This window comes from Oncorhynchus kisutch, linkage group LG17, assembly GCF_002021735.2.
Source record: "Oncorhynchus kisutch isolate 150728-3 linkage group LG17, Okis_V2, whole genome shotgun sequence".
Taxonomy (NCBI): domain Eukaryota; kingdom Metazoa; phylum Chordata; class Actinopteri; order Salmoniformes; family Salmonidae; genus Oncorhynchus; species Oncorhynchus kisutch.
This window is the reverse complement of record NC_034190.2, coordinates 73,119,839-73,139,873: the sequence shown is the minus strand read 5'-3', so window position 1 is coordinate 73,139,873 and position 20,035 is coordinate 73,119,839. Positions and strand designations below refer to the sequence as shown.

The 20,035-nt window shown below is 41.4% G+C and overlaps 3 protein-coding genes across 5 annotated transcripts in view; 2 read left to right on the top strand and 1 right to left on the bottom strand.

Moving 5' to 3' along the window:
- Positions 1 to 2,012, top strand: part of itih6 (inter-alpha-trypsin inhibitor heavy chain family member 6) — a 32,755-nt gene extending 30,743 nt beyond the window's left edge. For all 3 annotated transcript variants that reach the window (XM_020506864.2, XM_031794552.1, XM_031794551.1), the window contains 2 exons: positions 465 to 866; positions 1,000 to 2,012. In XM_020506864.2, coding sequence (XP_020362453.2) covers positions 465 to 866; positions 1,000 to 1,244 — 647 coding nt within the window. In that variant the 3' untranslated portion in view covers positions 1,245 to 2,012. The remainder of the gene's footprint in view (positions 1 to 464; positions 867 to 999) is intronic.
- A 79-nt stretch (positions 2,013 to 2,091) lies between these two features.
- Positions 2,092 to 10,139, bottom strand: LOC109908265 (rab GDP dissociation inhibitor alpha-like). The gene is made up of 11 exons (XM_020506863.2): positions 9,549 to 10,139; positions 8,620 to 8,727; positions 8,294 to 8,393; positions 7,825 to 7,959; positions 7,467 to 7,665; positions 7,209 to 7,340; positions 6,892 to 6,991; positions 6,409 to 6,580; positions 5,835 to 5,979; positions 5,295 to 5,349; positions 2,092 to 5,174 (listed from the first exon to the last, which is right to left on the bottom strand). The coding sequence occupies exons 1-11, from the start codon at positions 9,591 to 9,593 to the stop codon at positions 5,022 to 5,024; spliced, it is 1,344 nt and encodes a 447-aa protein (XP_020362452.1). The 5' UTR covers positions 9,594 to 10,139; the 3' UTR covers positions 2,092 to 5,021.
- A 4,416-nt stretch (positions 10,140 to 14,555) lies between these two features.
- On the top strand, positions 14,556 to 20,035 carry LOC109908264 (V-type proton ATPase subunit S1). The gene is made up of 10 exons (XM_020506862.2): positions 14,556 to 14,799; positions 15,066 to 15,192; positions 16,275 to 16,349; positions 16,548 to 16,741; positions 16,857 to 16,894; positions 17,019 to 17,104; positions 17,282 to 17,526; positions 18,296 to 18,349; positions 18,571 to 18,802; positions 19,011 to 20,035. The coding sequence occupies exons 1-10, from the start codon at positions 14,675 to 14,677 to the stop codon at positions 19,224 to 19,226; spliced, it is 1,392 nt and encodes a 463-aa protein (XP_020362451.1). The 5' UTR covers positions 14,556 to 14,674; the 3' UTR covers positions 19,227 to 20,035.

Below are 20,035 nucleotides of genomic sequence, written 5' to 3'. Positions count from 1 at the left end.
GTTTCTGGTCTTGGTCATAGTGGAGTTTGGGGTGTGACTGTTTGAGGTTGTGGACAGGTGTCTTTTATACTGATAACCAGTTCAAACAGGTGCCATTAATACAGGTAACGAGTGGAGGACAGAGGAGCCTCTTAAAGTAGAAGTTACAGGTCTGTGAGAGCCAGATATCTTGCTTGTTTGTAGGTGACCAAATACTTATTTTCCACCATAATTTGCAAATAAATTCATACAATGTGATTTTCTGGATTTTTTTCCCCCTCATTTTGTCTGTCATAGTTGAAGTGTACCTATGATGAAAATTACAGGCCTCTCTCACCTTTTTAAGTGGGAGAATTTACACAATTGGTGGCTGACTAAATACTTTTTTTGCCCCACTGTGTGTGTGTGTGTGTGTGTGTGTGTATATATATATATATATATATATATCACACACACAGTTAACCATTGCCTTCCTCTCACTGAAGGTATCATGGTGGATGGTCATTTGATGTGGGCTCCGTCCAAACAAAACGTTGAAGACCGTTCCCGTACATACTTTGACCAGATAACCATCTCCACCAGGGGCGGGACAGGTGTGCTGGGCACCATAATGATCACCCTCTCATTGGATGCTGTGGTGGTGGAAGGGGAGGGGCGGGACACCCTACACACCAATCAGGAGGGATCTGTGACAAGGCAGGGTGTGATGGTTTCCATGGAAAGCAGAGATGACTTCCATCAGAGCTGTTGGATCGAGCTGACGAAGGACATTCGTTTCCTGGTTCTCTTCCACCACTACAGACACCCCAGCTACCTGCAGATGGCACACCTCGGATTCTACATCACTAATGGACAGGGCCTCTCTCTTTCAACCAAAGGCCTACTGGGTACATTCATTTATCACCCTTCAATTACTTTAAACGGGTTTCTTTGTCTTTTTGCACCTGACGCTAAAGCCCCTGCTGTATATAGGGATTTAGAAAAATATGTAATTTAGTGATTGTTCGCTTGTCCCAACAGGCCAGTTCCAGCATGCTGACATGCGTGTCACGCTGATGAAGGACCCTCGTGACACACTGCGTCAGCCCAGTAAAGAGGGGGTGCTGAGGTGGGGGGTGATACACATGCCCGTCACCCTACAGGACAAGACCCTGAAGGACACAGTGAGGAAAGGTCACCTGGGAAGTTGTTGGGTCGTGCCCAAGGCGCAGGTGGAGAGACTGCTGGGGCATCCCTACCAGAGCTATGTGGTGGATCACCTGTAAATACTCACTGGCTCTTTTCAAATGTCCATCCTAGCACACTAGTTAGAATACTATACATGCCTAATGCATTGCTTTATATTAAGTGGTATGGAGATTGGAACCGAGACACTCATCTAGCTATCCCCTTCAACTCAAAGCTGGGTAGCTCAGGCCATGGGAAACTCTGTAAGGACAAACAGCACTGGGACAAAGGGTGCTGCTGGCTAGCCTTCAATACCAATGTCACATAGTGAGTTATTACTCTCTGAAAGCACCGGTGGCAGTGTGCATGAATGCATATTCATGATTATGAGAGGAAAAAGAGAGCCAATTACGAGACAGAGAAAAGAGAGGGCAAAAGAGAAAACGTGAGAGACCGATACAAAGAGAAAAATAGTGAGAGACCGAGGGAGAGTCCAGTAAGTATGATGAGGTAATTCACACAGGTGTCAGACATGAATAAATAAAGGATATGGGATGATGTCATTGCACCAGTCCTTTCTGAAACAACAATAGTGAGAGACTTCTCCTTCTGCAGTTAACATTGCAACAGTAAGATCTTAATTTTCTGTATACTTCGGCAGACAAATGCTGCTTGATCTTCACATACAGCTAATTCCAATCTCCTTCAAGCAAATCATGTTTCATAAGTACTTTTATAATTCCAATGTTATAACAAATATATGAATAGATGATTTGAGCAATGTGGAATTGTTTTAAGTGTCAGGGTTGTGTATATACAGTATGTGTATTCCTAAAATGACTAAATATTATAAATTGTCTATGGAACTTGTTTTGGTCTTATTGGGGTAGTTTTACACAAATGATTTAGTTCTGTTAAAACACATTGACTCTCAGACACTATGGATTTGACTTTTCAGGTTTGCCATGTGCTTTTAATTTTTTTTCTATACTTTTGTTCATAGTTTAATTCATTTTATTTGTTACACAAGACATTGTTCACATACTAGTGATCAAACAAAGGACTGTAAGTTGTTTACTTCTCCGTCTGCCCTATGTTTTCGGCAATTTCAAGGGATGTCATCAATAATATTAGTCAAAGGCCAAACATCAAACCACATTTTAGGCTTTCATTTAAATAAATAAAGAGAAGATGGCGTCTGGTGTCGAGGAAGGGGGGAAATGCCCAAATATAACTAGCTACGCTTGCAGAGTAAACTCAACACAATTCACCAAGGTAACATAATTCTAGTATGAAATTCACACAATGTGAAAACTGTGCACAGTCTGAAACTGTAGAAATGAGTCTAAAAGATGACTGGACTGAAGGATTGAAAGCTTAATTGAACCCTATGATTGAGGACCAGACTGTTGCTATCGTCCCACTGTCCTTCATCACAAACTGTTATAAGACCTGTTAATGTTTAACCCATGTAAAACTGTAATAACCAGTAAATCAGGTCAAACATGATACAACAAAACGAAAACAATGAAGTCGGCATATGCATCACTTTGAGATCAGTTATGATAATATAACAAACTAATAGCAGAGAAGCATATTCAGCATTACCTTCCATAACATCAGTGAAATCAAATAAATTAGCATTGTACTAAGACACACAGACCCACCCCAAATACGTAAAAACTGAGGCGTTTAGAGATATGAGGGACTACATGAAGGGATCGGCAATAATTCCCACTAACGTCATCCATGTTACTGTAATCGAATTTGAAGGGAAATGTTGTGGCATCTTTCTCAGCATTGCTGCCCACAATTGATATGTACTGTAAATAACTAACCAAGCTGCAGATCCAAATCTCAAAACAATGTCATGCCTGGAAACATATAGATGAAGAGAACACAGCTAACCTCAAAGGGTCAGACGGAATGGAGGTTAAGGGTTTCTACAATGGAGGAGATTCACATTAGGGCCCAGCCAAGTCCACAGAACCACAGGATTTACTAGAACATGAACTAGAATGACTAGAATTTCTGAGATTCTATCGCTGTTATATTAGACTGTGGTGGTAGTTAGTGGAAATACAATGTTCACAGTTAGCAGTCATGAAAGACACAAGACATTTGCAAGTCAACCAACTGACATCAATAAGCAGAGAAATGGTCGGCAGATAACATTGTTTTTAAATATACTGAAATTATTTGAGAACCCAAACATATTGGATAAGACCCCAAATTTAAGGCTAAAACCAAGTAAAAGCAATTGGTTCATACTCTGGGGAGGCACTTCATATCGAGGCCTCAGAACCTTTTGTAATGGTGCATTCTGTTAAGTGTTTTACATTTTGGGAGTGTCTGCGTTTCCCTCCACTTGCTACTGTAAGGTTGCCTAGCAGGAGTCCAAAGGGAATTTGTCTCTCTGTGTGACATACACAACAAGGGTTAGTTAGACCACAACAATGATCTGGAGCTTCCTTTCACTACAAGCTGAGAGTTCAGTCTTCCTTCTTTTACACAAAAGCAATACTTTCCTGATCTCAAATCTGCGACAGTCCCTAACTACATTCGTTCTTTATCACCTTGTTTCATCGTATCTCAACATGTAGTGATCTGATTTCCTATTTGAGTACAACTCAGTGCTATCCTTGGGATGTCCCTACCCTAAACCTAACCTTAACCATAACCCTAACCTTGACCCTTACCTTAACCATTTTCAACTTCAATGAGGTGACATCAGTTCGGTCATCCCAAGGACACTGTTTAGACTTTCTCATTTCATGAAAAATGTATTCATGTAACCTCACCAACATGCCTAGCCTCCAGACAGACCCTCACTGTAACCGCCCTCTCTCACTCTTCTACACAACACATTCCCTTTTCAGTTTGACCTCAAAGTCCACTTCAGAGTATTACAGTCCATGTTTCTATTTCAAATTCAGTAAACTTCATAACTTCAGCAAGTGAAAATGCGCACCAAATGTTGAAATAAAAACTCTAAACATTTAAAAAATAAAGAACGGAAACCATTCAAATCGTAACTTTGACATCACACAACAAACAGAGAAATAAAACGTGGTTTTAGGGACAACAGAACAGTTAGCCACCGGTTAGCTTAACTACTAGCACAGAGAACACAGCAGCACTGCAAAGTGAGCACTATCAGTTTGACAGAACAGCCTATTGATATTATAACTTTTCATTTGAAAACATTTTATCTGACCGAGTGAGAGATTTGCCGAAAAAAGAGCAGTTGTCTATGTAAATAAGTAACAGGTTAAATAGTAGGAAGAGAACAGGGTGAAAGCAGGGTTGACAGGAGGGAATGATCAGTGTGAGAATGGCCCAGCCTTCAGAACGCTGCCGCATCATCGTGTTCTATGTGCAATACTACTGTGTATTCATGCATGTTGAAAAGTGAAAAGGCTTTTGAAATTGCAACTACAATGAATCGGTCTACCTCTAATGATCATAGTTTAGACGTAGTTTAAAATGGAATGAGAGACCATATCAACCTTGCCTTTCAGTGAGAGATAGAAATAGGGAATGTGAGTCTTGGAACAATGTGCTGTGTGTGTGTGTGTTTTAATTATGTTTGAGTACGGAGACCTCAGGAGGGGGAAAAAAGGAGGACAACCGGAAGGCAGAACCTCTCTGTCTACTCTGGAACCTTCTAGAACTCCCCTGAACACTCCCACCATCTCCCATATAAGGTACCCTACCCAGTACCCTGCCCCTACAATCTGTAAATGATCTAACTCGTTACCCTTTGTACTCTTTACCCTGCCCTCTACCACCTCATCCATATGTTCTGCCTTCTTCCATTAACCCCCTCTTCACTCCCTTCTCTGCCCCGCCCTCTCCCTGATGCCCCTCCCTCCTCATTGCTCATCCTCCCCAAACACATCGTTCTGTTTGCGTTTCATGTTCTCAAAGTCAAAGTCGCTTCCGGTCATACGCTTGTAGATGTCCTTGATGTCGTTGCAGGTGGTCTCGAAGTGAGTGGTGGCGTCGTAGGCCGATGAGGCAAATATCTGAACGAGACATAAAATCACACCAATTTTTTTTTCACTCAACTGCCTTGTCCTAAAACATGTCTCAGAAAGGTGGTGTTTTAGCAATATAGGAGGTATATCCAGATGTGTTTGACTCACCTGACTCTCAGTACCGTCGTCTGTGGGCTCATAGAGGTCACTGAGGGACACAAACCTACAGATAAAGAGGGAAGAGGTCAGTTATTGACTTACAAAAGCCTCCTTACTGCTATTCATTTTATTCATTTGTGATAGCACACATCGTACAAGCTGAGTTTTGGACAGTGATGAAACAACACGAGATATACAGTATAATATATATAGAAATACATAATATGTAAGTCGCTCTGGATAATAGCATCTACTAAATTGCTAAAATGTAAATTATAATACATGCCATTTAGCAGACGCTTTTATCCAAAGCGACTTAGTCATGTATGCATAAATGTTATGTATGGGTGGTCCTGGGAATTGAACCCACTTTCCTGGTGTTGCACGCACCATATGCTCTACCAACTGAACTACAGAGGACCAAGACAATCAGAGAAGTGGGAGGGAGAAGAGGAATGGAGGAGAGAGGAGGAGAAGACAGAAGGAAGAGGGAGAAGAGAGTAGTAAAGTGGAGGAAGAGGTAGTAGAGAAGAGGGAGTAGAGACACACTTCTGGTCAATGGGTTCCAGCAGCTCCAGAGCAGGCTCTATCTCAGCCTCAGGCTCGTTGGTCTCCACAGTGGTGCTGACAATGGCAATGTACTTCCCCTGGGCTGCCACATTGTGGGCATAGGAGATCATACACACGTAGATGTCTGGAGGACAGAACACAAGTTCGATCAGTTTAGGGATTTGGAAAAGAGGGTTTGTGATATATGGCAAATATATCACGGCTAAGGACTGTGTCCAGGCACTCGGCGTTGCTCTGTGCATAAGAACAGCCCGTAGCCGTGGTATATTGGCCATATACCACACCCTCCCTCCCCTCGTGCCTTATTGCTTAAGTATTAAATATGCCTGACAAATATGTTCTGTGGCAGTCACTTTGCTTTTCTGATACCTAATTGTGTATTCGATTGAGATTTTACAATTGTACTTTTCTGGACTATTCCAGACTTTTTCACTCTCCAACAACACTGCTATTGTACTTTATGTGAGGTAAACTTACTGGTAGAGAGAACATCTGACAACAGGAAGTCAGAAACATCCCATCTTAGTAAACCTGTATTTGGTCCACCCCTCACCTGACTTGCGGTTGACCTGGTTCTGGGGGATGATGATCTGACAGGAGTTGGCGTCGTTGGTGTCCTTGATCGGGTGGCTGAGGATACAGATGACCCTGATCACCTGACCTGCCTTACGCACACGGTCCTGGATGTAGCTGGGGTCACAGATCAGCTGTTTGCACCGAGCCACCTGACAAGGGAAGGACAATATAGAAGACAACAATGTCAATCTAACATACTGTACTTTCTCTCTTCTACCAATTGTATATGTGCAGGTATTGTTCACTTTTCTTCAGTGCATTATCAGCAGTCTTGACTACTTTACTATAAAGTAAAGAGATTTGATCTTATAGACCTATTAGATTGTGATTTTAATGATAGTTTAGCGTGATTTTTATAGATAGATTGTGATTTTATTGAAGTTATTAGATTGTGGTTTTATAGAACAGATTAGATAGATTACATTGTGATTTTATAGAACTGATTAGATGGTGAATTTACCTCTCCCTCAGACTTCACTCCCACCACATGGCCATCCTCCATCACTATCTCCTCCACTGGTTTGTTGAGCATGTAGGTTCCTCCATAAATTGCACTCAATCTAACAATGTATGAGAGAGAGACTATGAATTATACGTTATTATAAATATGCTAATACACTATTGAATACATTTTACATTTACAATTTAGTCAGTTAGCTTTAGCAGACTATTTTATCCTTATCCAGAGTGACTTAAGATCAGAATTCTATATGAACAGCTTTGTCTGACTAAAGAAAGGACATAGAGATTTAGGGATTACAAATGTAACACACAGACCTGGCAAATCCTTGAGGCAGCTCCCCCAGGCCATAGAGGGGGTACAGGTAGGGGCTTTTCCCATATCGGGCCAGAGATTCACTGTACAGCTTGATACGATTGATGGTCTCCAAACAGGGCACATCAAGGTAGCTGGAGAAAATTACAATTTATTCAATGCTTTTCAAAGCATTAATTTGGAATTTCAGTTTACTTCCTGATAGGCCCGGGCCAGGTTAAATCTCATTAGCGATTGGTAATCAATCTAAGTGCTCTTACTCGTCTGTCCTGTAGAGGGCCAGGGCGTGGCCAGTGAAGTCGATGACATCCTGACCCAGGTCAAACTTCTTGTACACATCTCTCATGGTGGTGACTTTGGGGTCGACGCCCTCGAAGGTCTTAGGGTCGTTCTCGTCAAAGTTGGCCACAAACACGAGGAATTTCCGGAACCTCCTCTTCTCAAACATACCCATAAGATCTGGAGGACGTGACAAAAACAAAAGTGAAAGCTCTGCCTCATATACGACACTATACTGTATATATAGTAGGAAAACGTTAATAAATGTAATCTTTGATGGTACATATAGCAAACTCACAACACAATCTAAAGTACAGTTTACTGTATATTCAAACTTACTTGAAGCTAGAGCCTCAGTCTCAGTTGAAGGAACCTTGTAGATCTTTCCTCCCTTGTACACAAAACTACCCTCCACTACTTTGAAGTCCAGGTATCGTGTCACTTCTGTGTATAGCAGCATTTTCACAAGCTGACCTGTTTTATTGGATTTTCAGACAAAAAGGATGGTTTTCATTTAATAACTTCAAGGTATCTCCATGTTTCATCAACAGCCATGCCATATTTTGCTTTATTGGTATCATGATTTACATTTTTTCTTGGGTAAATTCTGCTTCCTACTTATACTCATGATGTGGTGATGGTCTGCATACATTAATAAGTTGAGTAACTGAGCAACATGATTTATGATTGAGGCTATTGGTGTACCGATTGGTTCTGTATGTATCGACTGGTAACAGGAATATTCATGAATCTAATAGGTTTAATTGTATCTCTCATTTGCAAACAAAAAACAAATCCCACAACTGACCATTGGCCATAAGAAATTTGGGGATGAGGTCCACGTTCCAGTCTCTTCCACGACCCATAGACTCTGGAGGGCTGTCAGGCAGCTCAAACCGCTTATACAGCTGTGGAAGGGAAATATATGCACGAGTGAAAACATCAATAAATACTCTTACAAATACCAAACCATTAACCTGGGGCAGTGAAAGGAAAATACAGGATAAAAAAATATCTGACTTAAACCATGGAGGGCTGGGTGGAACTTTGGAATATATTAAATATGATTGAATATTTGAGTGGATATTGACACAAAATGATGACCATTAGATCCACAATGTTCTACGCCCTTACCTCTTCCAGAGGGGTGATGGAGGAGCTTTCACCTCCATAATAGGGGTTCCTGTCCATGTGCAGAACTTTCTTTCCATTCACAGACATGATCCCAGAGAGGATGCATTCCTAAAAGGAAATGAAAGGCAAAATATGAATCAGTATTAAAAAAGCAAGTGTGTGTGTGTATCAGGAGGGAGAGATAGAGAGAGGAGGGGGGGGGGGGGGGGGGTGTAGGAGGGAGGGACAAGATGTACGCAAGCGCGAGCCGATGTCTGAGCCATAACAATAATACTGTACGAATAATACAAATAATACTATTCATAAAAAAACGAACAATTGTAGTATAAATAAAGAAAATACATTTTTTTAAATCTTTGCATGTGCCACCCCAAATGAAACGAGTGTAGTGGATATTGTAAATATCCAGGCTAAATCATTAACTGTCTGCACTAAAAAAATATTCATTTTATGTATATCCATCGTACTCTTAAAATGTTGGCTTTGTCTTATTGTAAACTCTGTACACATGTGCCTCGAATATGGAACAGGGTGTGATGACTGAGGCGAGTCTACGAAACATTATACAGTACTAGGGAGAGGTTCTATTTATTTAAAACCATTCTCAGACCTGCGCAAATGCTGTTCAATGAAGGCCACTACACCATCACTCTGGGGCTACGCCTAAAGATGCTGCACAACGAATGAACAATGCATTGACAACACAAATGTATCCAAATAAATTGTTGCCTACTTGTATCCATTATGCAAAGATATCTTATTAGCTTTGGGGCAGATAGGCTATTTACCATCACATTTTCCTAAAGTCAGCCAGAGATGCAGATGCTCCTATCAATTACATTATTGGATGAATAAGGAAACATAGGCAAATGTCATAAATGTAAAGTTGAGTATGCTATATCACAAATACAATTGATTAGACTACTTACTGTGAGTCCGGTGCCCAAAACGATCACATCATATTCCTCATCCATGTTGTATCACCGCCTCTCCTGTCTCGCCCTCTTTTGCCTAGTGAAATTTCTGGGAATTGGCAGGAAAGGAAACCAAGTGGAAGAACGGACGCAATTTGTCCCCGTTTCTTTTTAGCAAGTGTGTGTTGGTTAGATACCTTTTTAAGTTAGTATTTATTTATAATCAGTTGTAATTTGTAAGTGGAATATGGTCCACACACTGTCACCGGCAAGAACGACCAAAGATGGCCCTAACCATGGAACGCTGTGGAACAGCAATGATGCATTCGCGTCGGAAAGTAGGGCACATCCCTTGCGTCTGCGCCTCACGCTAGGCTACACCCCTAGTCGCACAACAGACGAAACAGAGAAACCTCAAACCGTCCCTCCTCACGTTTAAACAGTTATGTTATTGTATGCTTACGCTATTCATAAAAAGGCTAGGTTTCTTTTTTTGAACATTTTTCAATTATCTTCTATTGTCTGATTAGACACTAACGTGTGCGTTTTTATTTTATTTTCCCCTTCAGTCCTTTTCATTGCGGTAGGCGCAGCAATTGCGGATGCAGTGGTATTCCTCCGCCAACACTGCTGTTATGAAAAAGCTCAGAAGAATGATAAAAGACTGAAAATAGTTACCGGTAGCTATGTCTTCTATGGGCCTAGTCAACTAGGTGTGTTTATAGGCTAAAAGTAACATCAGCTGTGTAAACTAAAGAATGACATACTATTAATGTTGCTCATGGAGGCATTATGTTGGTTACTTTGTGTAGCCTATTCATGGTGGCATATAAAAAAAACATTCATTTTAGCCCTATATGCTAATTCCTCCTCAAGATTAGACACACGTGGAAATGTCTAATGGCCTACTTATTTATACTATAAGACCACCATATTTGACTAGGTCTAGGGGCCACCTACATATTGACCACATCGATGACTGACAGCAACGAAAACGAAGGCCGGAAATATGCGCACGCTAGCTGTCACTCATATCAGCATTAATGTGACCCGCTCTGACGGTCCACTCAGGTCCTCGTTTCAGGACCAAGGAAAGCACCGCAGGTTTCTAGGACAACAAAGCGCCCGGTTTACTTTAAAAGTCAAATCAAATCAAATTGTATTTGTCACATACACATGGTTAGCAGATGTTAATGCGAGTGTAGCGAAATGCTTGTGCTTCTAGTTCCGACAATGCAGTAATAATCCAACAAGTAATCTAACTAACAATTCCAAAAAATAAACTACTGTCTTATACACAGTGTAAGGGGATAAAGAATATGTACATAAAGATATATGAATGAGTGATGGTACAGAGCAGCTTAGGCAAGATACAGTAGATGGTATCGAGTACAGTATATACATATGAGATGAGTATGTAAACAAAGTGGCATAGTTAAAGTGGCTAGTGATACATGTATTACATAAGGATGCAGTAGATGATATAGAGTACAGTATATACGTATACATATGAGATGAATAATGTAGGGTATGTAAACATTATATTAGGTAGCATTGTTTAAAGTGGCTAGTGATATATTTTACATAATTTCCCATCAATTCCCATTATTAAAGTGGCTGGAGTTGAGTCAGTGTGTTGGCAGCAGCCACTCAATGTTAGTGGTGGCTGTTTAACAGTCTGATGGCCTTGAGATAGAAGCTGTTTTTCAGTCTCTCGGTCCCAGCTTTGATGCACCTGTACTGACCTCGCCTTCTGGATGATAGCGGGGTGAACAGGCAGTGGCTCGGGTGGTTGTTGTCCTTGATGATCTTTATGGCCTTCCTGTAACATCGGGTGGTGTAGGTGTCCTGGAGGGCAGGTAGTTTGCCCCCGGTGACGCGTTGTGCAGACCTCACTACCCTCTGGAGAGACTTACGGTTGTGGGCGGAGCAGTTGCCGTACCAGGCGGTGATACAGCCCGCCAGGATGCTCTCGATTGTGCATCTGTAGAAGTTTGTGAGTGCTTTTGGTGACAAGCCAAATTTCTTCAGCCTCCTGAGGTTGAGAGAGAGAGAGACAATTGATAGGCCTACAATCAATAGGCCTTCGTTGCTAGGAATCAAAGGCTAATCCTAACATAATGATTATATAATCTCACAGATCCTTATCTAATTTGATAAAATCTCAAATATTGTGGTGGTAAATCAATTGCAAAATAATCTAGCTATTTTGGGCTATTTCCTTCCTTGCCTACTGCAATTATTACTGTTATTGCTTGGCAAAAAAAGAAGCTTGATGTTGCATTTGTACGTGTCTTTGCTCTAGGGCAGGGCAGGGGTGCGTTCCAATCGCGGCAACGTTTGCAACGTTGCGTGACGGTTTACTGCCCCCTACTCTTATTTTGATGTTTGGATGAAAAACGTACCCAAATTAAACTGCCTATTTCTCAGGCCCAGAAGCTGGAATATGCATATAATTGTCAGATTAGGAAAGAAAACACTCTAAAGTTTCCAAAACTGTCAAAATATTGTCTGTGAGTATAACAGAACTGATATTGCAGGTGAAAACCTGAGGAAAATCCAACTAGGAAGTGCCTCTTATTTTGAAAGGTCCCTGTTCCATTGCATGCCTTCCCTCCATTTAAAGGAATATCAACCAGATTCCTCTTCCTATGGCTTCCACATGGTGTGAACAGTCTTTAGACATAGTTTCAGCCTTTTATTCTGAAAAATGAGCAAGAACGATCACATCGCGTCAGTGATGGCTGGGTGCCAGCAGAGTTTTGCATGCGCCAACAGCTTGGAGCAGACATTTTCTCTCTCTCTCCAATTGAAAAAGCTACAGTCCGGTTGAAATATTAATCATTATTTATTGTAAAAACAACCTGAGGATTGATTATAAAAACCGTTTGACATGTTTCTACGAACTTTATGGATACTATTTAGAATAATAAATAATCTTTATGAATAAAAGGAACATTTATTGTGTAACTGGGAGTCTCGTGAGTGCAAACATCCAAAAATCATCAAAGGTAAGCGATTCATTTGATTGCTTTTCTGACTTTCGTGACCAATTTGCTATCTAATTTGCTGGTAGCTGTTGTAATTTTTTGTCTGCTGAGAGAGATGTCCTTACATAAATGCTTTGTTTGCTTTAGCTGTAAAGCTTTTTTGAAATCTGACACGCCAGGTGGATTAACAACAAGCTAAACTGTGTTTTGCTATATTGCACTTGTGATTTCATGAAAATGAAATATTTGTAGTAATTTAATTTGAATTTGGCGCTCTGCAATTCAGAGGATGTTGACGAAAATGATCCCGCTAACGGGATGGGTGCGCCAAGAAGTTAACGACACGTTTCCCAAAACAGTGCGCACAGTTCTTGAACGGCTTGAATCCCGCTAACGGGATCGATATGACAACAGCCAGTGAAAGCGCAGGGCGCCAAATTCAAAACAATAGAAATCTCATAATTTAAATTCCTCAAATATAGATGTATTTTACACCATTTTAAAGATAAACTTGTTGTTAATCCCACCAGAGTGTCCGATTTCAAAAAGGCTTTGCGATGAAAGCACATCAAACGATTATGTTAGATCTGCACCTAGTCACAGAAAAACACAGCCATTTTTACAGCCAAAGAGAGGAGTCACAAAAAGCAGAAATAGAGATCAAAATGAATCACTAAACTTTGATGATCTTCATCAGATGACACTCATAGGATTTCATGTTGCACAATACATGTATGTTTTGTTCGATACAGTTCATATTTATATACAAAAATCTGAGTTTACATTGGCGTGTTATGTTCAGTAGTTCCAAAACATCCAGTGATTTTGCAGAGAACTACATCAATTTACAGAAATACTCATAATAAACATTGATAAAAGATACAACTATTATGCATGGAATTATAGATACACTTCTCCTTAATCCAACCGCTGTGTCAGATTTCAAAAAAGCTTTACCGAAAAAGCACACCATGCAATAATCTGAGTACAGCGCTCAGGCAACAAATCAAGCCATACAGATATTCGCCATGTTGTGGAGTCAACAGAAGTTAGAAATAACATTATAAATATTCACTTACCTTTGACGATCTTCATCAGAATGCACTTCCAGGAATCCCAGTTCCACAATAAATGTTTGATTTGTTCGATAAAGTCCATCATTATTGTGAAAATTTCTCCTTTTTGTTCGCGCGTTTAGCCCAGTAATCTAAATTCATGACGCGCCACTCTGCCAGACCACTGACTCATTCAGCTCCCATTCCCCCCTCCTTCACAGTAGAAGCATCAAACAAGGTTCTAAAGATTGTTGACATCTAGTGTAAGCCTTAGGAAGTGCAATTTGACCCCATAGACACTGTATATTCAATAGGCAAAGAGTTGAAAAACTACAAACCTCAGATTTCCCAAACCTCTGATTTTTTTCTCAGGGTTTTGCTTGCCATATGAGTTCTGTTATACTCACAGACATCATTCAAACAGTTTTAGAAACTCCAGAGTGTTTTCTATCCAAATCGACTAATGATATGCACATATTAGCAACTGGGCCTGAGTAGCAGGCAGTTTACTCTGGGCACCTTATTCATCCAAGCTACTCAATACTGCCCCCAGCCATAAGAAGTTAACAGCCTGAGTTAAATAAAGGTTTTATTAAACCTTTATTTAACTAGTCAAGTCAGTTAAGAACACATTCTTACTTTACAATGAAGGCCTATCCCAGTCAAACCCTGCCCTAACCTGGAAGACGCTGGGCCAGTTGTGCTCCGCCCTGTGGGACTCCCGATCAAGGCCGGTTGTGATACAGCCAAGGATCGAACCAGGGTCTGTAGTGACGTTTCTAGCACTGAGATGCAGTGCCTTTAACCACGACACCACTCGGGAGCCCTATGGTGTACATATGGTACAGTAACACACTGAGGTATAATACGAACCATATGGTAACTGCCCTCTGGGTGACCATAATTACAACGTTTTTCAACTGGTCTTTCAGTCGAGTACCGGTTCCGCTGAATTCAACGTTGCACACCGTTCTGACATACTGAATGCAACCCAGGCTGCATAAGCAGGAAGTGTTCCATGCACACGACAGTCAGTTGATTTAATGAAATCGTTTTACCCCACGTGACTTGGACTTTACGGAAAAGAAAACTGACGATGGCAGGATCTGAGTCGTCAAGTAAAATGCGTACAAAAATGGCCTTTATTGCTCTTTTATTCGCCTTATTTTCGACTGGAAGTTGTAGCAGTCAGGTACCACTTGTAATGTGGTCCAGTGAAGGGTAAATATGGATTATTAGTTTGAAAGCGAAGGGATTTTGAGCACTGTGCTAACTATATATATCATTCTACTGTAAGCTAACCAATCCAGCTGTATTGCATAGCTATACTCACTTTATAAGACAACGTTATAATGGTCATAGCATTAACTACCTTTTGGATATCATTGGGTTATTATGCACTGCTAATCATTTCCGTGTTAGTTGTTGATTTGAGTAGTTAGATGTACTGTTATTCTATCATTTTAAGATGTTGTACATCTTTCCAGGTACACCTTACCACAGCTGGTATCTCCCGCAGCTGGTCACATAATATCTAATGTCCAGCTGATGGCCTACCTAAACTCTGCTCTGGGATCTGCCCCACACAATATGCTGCTCTTCCTACAGGACAAGGTCAGGCCTGATATTAATCATATAATTGTATTCAGTTGTACCACGTACAATTGTCTACTACTTGGCAGACACTATTGAAAGCTGTGTCACATAGTATGCAATGACCATTATATACTGTAATGTCAAAGCTGAATAGCCTACTGTGCTCTTGCTTTAGGGACCAGTAGTGCAGAGCTTGGCCAGCTACAGTATAGTAACCCACTTGTGATTCCCTGTCCTGTTGTTTCCCACTCTGGTGTCCTGTCCTGTTGTTTCCCACTCTGGTGTCCTGTCCTGTTGTTTCCCACTCTGGTGTCCTGTCCTGTTGTTTCCCACTCTGGTGTCCTGTCCTGTCCTGTTGTTTCCCACTCTGGTGTCCTGTCCTGTTGTTTCCCACTCTGGTGTCCTGTCCTGTTGTTTCCCACTCTGGTGTCCTGTCCTGTTGTTTCCCACTCTGGTGTCCTGTCCTGTTGTTTCCCACTCTGGTGTCCTGTCCTGGTGTTTCCCACGCTGGTGTCCTGTCCTGTTGTTTCCCACGCTGGTGTCCTGTCCTGGTGTTTCCCACGCTGGCGTCCTGTCCTGGTGTTTCCCACTCTGGCGTCCTGTCCTGGTGTTTCCCACTCTGGCGTCCTGTCCTGGTGTTTCCCACTCTGGCGTCCTGTCCTGGTGTTTCCCACTCTGGTGTCCTGTCCTGTTGTTTCCCACTCTGGTGTCCTGTCCTGTTGTTTCCCACTCTGGTGTCCTGTCCTGGTGTTTCCCACGCTGGTGTCCTGTCCTGGTGTTTCCCACTCTGGTGTCCTGTCCTGGTGTTTCCCACGCTGGTGTCCAGTCCTGTTGTTTCCCACTCTGGTGTCCAGTCCCTTTGTTTCCCACTCTGGTGTCCTGTCCTGGTGTTTCCCTCTCTGGTGTGACAATGCGTCTCAGCCCCACTTCCTCCTTACTTCTTCCTATTCTCAGACTGACCTGTTTCTGCAGGCTGGAATTTCAGATGTGTAGTAATAATGAGACTAGCCATGTAAATAGATTTTAGCTTGTTATATTGTACTGTTTTTGTGAAGCAGATGACACTGACATTGTTGTTGATATATGCATTTTCTACATAGCTGAGCAAAGATGACTTCACAAGGTATGGAGGAGTTTTTGGAAACAAGCAAGACAGTGTCTTTCCTAACCTTGAGGTAAATATTCTGTCTTTTGAGGTGGGGCATGGTATTGAGATACTAATATGATCAGGGCCATAAATCATCTCAGCATAGGAGTGGGGAATAAGATCGCATGGACAGTGGGGATCTAATCCTACATCAGCACTCCTACTTTGTGAATTTAGACCCGGGTGTATGTTGACAACTCATTTTGACTACATTTCTCTCTCCCAGTCTGCGTTACAGTCTTCGTCTTCACCGTTGGTGCTGCCTGCCCTGTCATGGCTAGGAGCTAGTGCGGTCCCAAGCCTGCTACAGGAGAAGCTGGGTGTTTCCCCACTCAGCGTAGACCCAGACACACTGGAGCATCTCCGCTTCAATGCCTCAGAAAACACTCTGCTGGTTATCAACCTGCCATATTCTTCTGGGTAATACAATTACACCAAATGTTTCTAGAGTGCAGGGTTCTGGAAAAATACTTTTTGATTGATTTGTTCACAATCCCACAGTAACTTGAACATGTATTGTATACTTATGTTCCAGTGCTTACCTGTCCTGTCAGGATGTCTTGCGTAACAATGGTACGTTTAAGTTTTGGCCATTTATTGTTCTTGTCAAAACCTTGTTATTATAGGTATTGGTATGTATGTATTCAAAAACTATTTCTGTGACTCAACAATGTGATGCATTTTTCTCTCTCCCTAGATGAGGTCATTGGTAAGGTTCTGAGCATCATGAAAGCCCAGAGTGTGCCCTACACTGCCATTTACACTGGACTCAAGCCCTCAAGAGTAAGAAACATAAAAATATGCTTAACAAATGCTTCTAATCTATACCACGTATCAGCACTTTTTCAGAATTCACCTGACTTGAAATAAAGTGGCATGGTGTACTTTTTGTCATGTTCTATAGATCTTCTCAATAACGCTGTAGCTGTATTTTGATTGCGTTCTCTCCTTGCTCCCTAGGTGATTGAGGAGCCGTCCCTGATTGTCCAGTCTTCTATGAGCCGTTCCTTGCTGCAGGCAGTTGTGGATGAGGTCAAACCTCCTCTGATGTTCAATTCCACCAGAGGCCCTTGCATCATGCTCTGGGCCCAGAATCTAAACGTCAGCTTTAGTGACAAGGAATGGATTGATCTCGGTCCATCGACCTTTGCTTCTGGTGGCTCTGTGAGCATGTCTGGGTCCTTCTGTAATGAAACCAACTCCCAGTGAGCCTGATACTCTCTTTTTACTATGACATGACACTTTTTGCTATGTATTTCAGTATAGTAGCAGTATAGTGACATCATTGATACCACAGTATAGTAACATCATTGATACCTCAGTTTAGTATCAGTATAGTGACATCATTGATACTGCAGTATAGTAGCAGTATAGTGACATCATTGATACTGCAGTATAGTAACATCATTGATACTACAGTATAGTAACATCATTGATACTGCAGTATAGTAACATCATTGATACTGCAGCATAGTAACATTGATACTGCAGTATAGTGACATCATTGATACTACAGTTTAGTATCAGTATAGGAACACCATTGATACTGCGGTATAGTAACATCCTTGATACTGCAGTATAGTAGCAGTATAGTAACATAATGTATACTACAGTATAGTGACATTGATACTACAGTATAGTGACATTGATACTACAGTATAGTGACATTATTGATACCACGGTATAGTGACATGGTTGATACTGCAGTATAGTGACATTATTGATACCACAGTATAGTAACATCATTGGTACTACAGTATAGTAGCAGAATAGTAACATTGATACTGCAATATAGTAACATCATTGATACTACAGTATTGTAGCAGTATAATAACATAATTGATTAGTTGCCTTATGTTACATGTGTTGCATATTTTAGCACTATCAAATGACCCAGTTGTGTGTTGACCGCAATAGGGAATCAGAGCACTGTGGTGGAGGATTTGGATATGAATCCTATTTTGTTTTTCTCAGGCTTGTCCTTGATTATGGGAGTTCTGTTTCACCTTACAATCCATTCCGTCTCATGTAAGTATATAATGTTAACATTTAAAATAGTTTTTGTATTAATGAGATGCAAGTCAAATATCATAGCAGCTTATACCAAAAAAGTGCACAACATCTGTTCCTATGACACCACCTGTCTCCTTTACCTTCTTTATTTATATTTTCAATGCATGAACAGTTAATTCCTGGACCTTCCCATTCCTATGTCAAGTGTGAGGTTACTAGAGTCTTATCATTTCCAGCTTCTCCATGAGCCAGCGGCGCTATCCTGTGTCTGCACGGAACTGGTTCACCCTGGACACTGTGCAATTGGTATTCAACACCCTAACAGCCACCTACAATGGCAGCCACGGAATCTATGCCCCGGCAGAGTACTCTTTCCACTGCCAGAATGTCAACAACTTCCGCAATGCACTTCTAGTGCCCCGCGCTCAGAATGCCACCCAGTGGAGAATCCTCTTCACTGACTTCCAGGTACGATTGCTTGAATTTCAGCCACGCAAAGAGCCTTTCAATAATCAGGGTTTAACTTCTAGAGGGTTTTGAACTTCTTAGAACAAAAAAGTTTATTTTTTATGCATCCTTTATTTACCCAGGGAAGTCACATTGAGCTTGACATATATTTTTCAAGTGAGCCCCTGCTCCACTGTTAATAATTTTGCCGGCATCTGTTTCCATCTAGATCCAAGGCTTCAGCATACTGAATGGGACAACAGATTTCTCCTATGCCAGTGACTGTGCTGGCTTCTTCACACCAGGGATCTGGATGGGCCTGATCACCTCTCTGCTGATGCTGTTGATCCTCACCTACGGCCTGCACATGATCATGCAGCTACGCTCCATGGACCGCTTTGACGACCCTAAAGGCCCCTCCATCTCAGTGCCTCAGTCGGAGTAATGAAGACGAGACAATGCCCCCTAGACTGCTCGTGCTGTCTTTCCTATTGTCATGTGACAATGTTCCCTCCACTTTGATTTGTTCAATAAATTCTATTGTCAGTTGCTTTAGCCACCTCCCCGTTCTGATTACCAGTTCAGCCATCCCATCCCCTTAGCCTTTATTCTGTTTGTATTACACAAACAGTCATTTAACAGATGCTCTTGTCCAGAGCGACTAACAGGAGCAATTAGGGTTAAATGCCTTGCTCAAGGGCACAGACAGATTTTTCGCCTAGCTGGCTCTGGGATTTGAACCAGCTAACTTTCGGTTACTGGCGCAACACTCTTAACCTCGAGGCTACCTGCCACCCAAGGGGGTACGTTCCTTTACCTCTCTTCATTTGCACTTGCCCAAAGAACTGTATAATGTACTGTAAATGCCTCCCTTTTCCCTTGATACCTAATCAGCTCACGCATGTGCCAATAAAAGGGGTTTGTTTGTACAGGAAAGCTTTTGATGCCAATTCAGTGGCAGTTTGTGGAACTGATTTTGGTTATTTCGCTTGCATTGTAAATTTCTCAGCTGTGTAATTTAAAGACTAATGCAAGAATTGCCTGTAAATATTAAGTTGAATTTATGTGTGCAGACTTGATGTTTGTGGGCATTTGAGAATGCCTACCCTAAATTTTGCTGTTGGAAATGCATAGTAGGATGAAATGTGAGAAAAGAATGCTCTGAAAATTATGCTTTGTTTCAAAAGACCGTTTTACTCAATGTTGGCATTTTTTCATTGACATCTGTGAAATTTAAATAAAATGTCAAAACTA

Bases quoted from the DNA above. Each gene is read 5' to 3' on its own strand.
- LOC109908264 (XM_020506862.2), top strand. From the start codon at position 14,675: ATGGCAGGATCTGAGTCGTCAAGTAAAATGCGTACAAAAATGGCCTTT. The intron at 17,105-17,281 runs GTAAGAAACATA...CTTGCTCCCTAG, and splicing joins CTGGACTCAAGCCCTCAAGA to GTGATTGAGGAGCCGTCCCT. The intron at 18,350-18,570 runs GTAAGTATATAA...TATCATTTCCAG, and splicing joins TACAATCCATTCCGTCTCAT to CTTCTCCATGAGCCAGCGGC.
- LOC109908265 (XM_020506863.2), bottom strand. From the start codon at position 9,593: ATGGATGAGGAATATGATGTGATCGTTTTGGGCACCGGACTCACA. The intron at 7,960-8,293 runs GTCAGTTGTGGG...CCAATAAAACAG, and splicing joins CAAATTTCTTATGGCCAATG to GTCAGCTTGTGAAAATGCTG. The intron at 6,581-6,891 runs GTAAATTCACCA...TTCCCTTGTCAG, and splicing joins GAGTGAAGTCTGAGGGAGAG to GTGGCTCGGTGCAAACAGCT.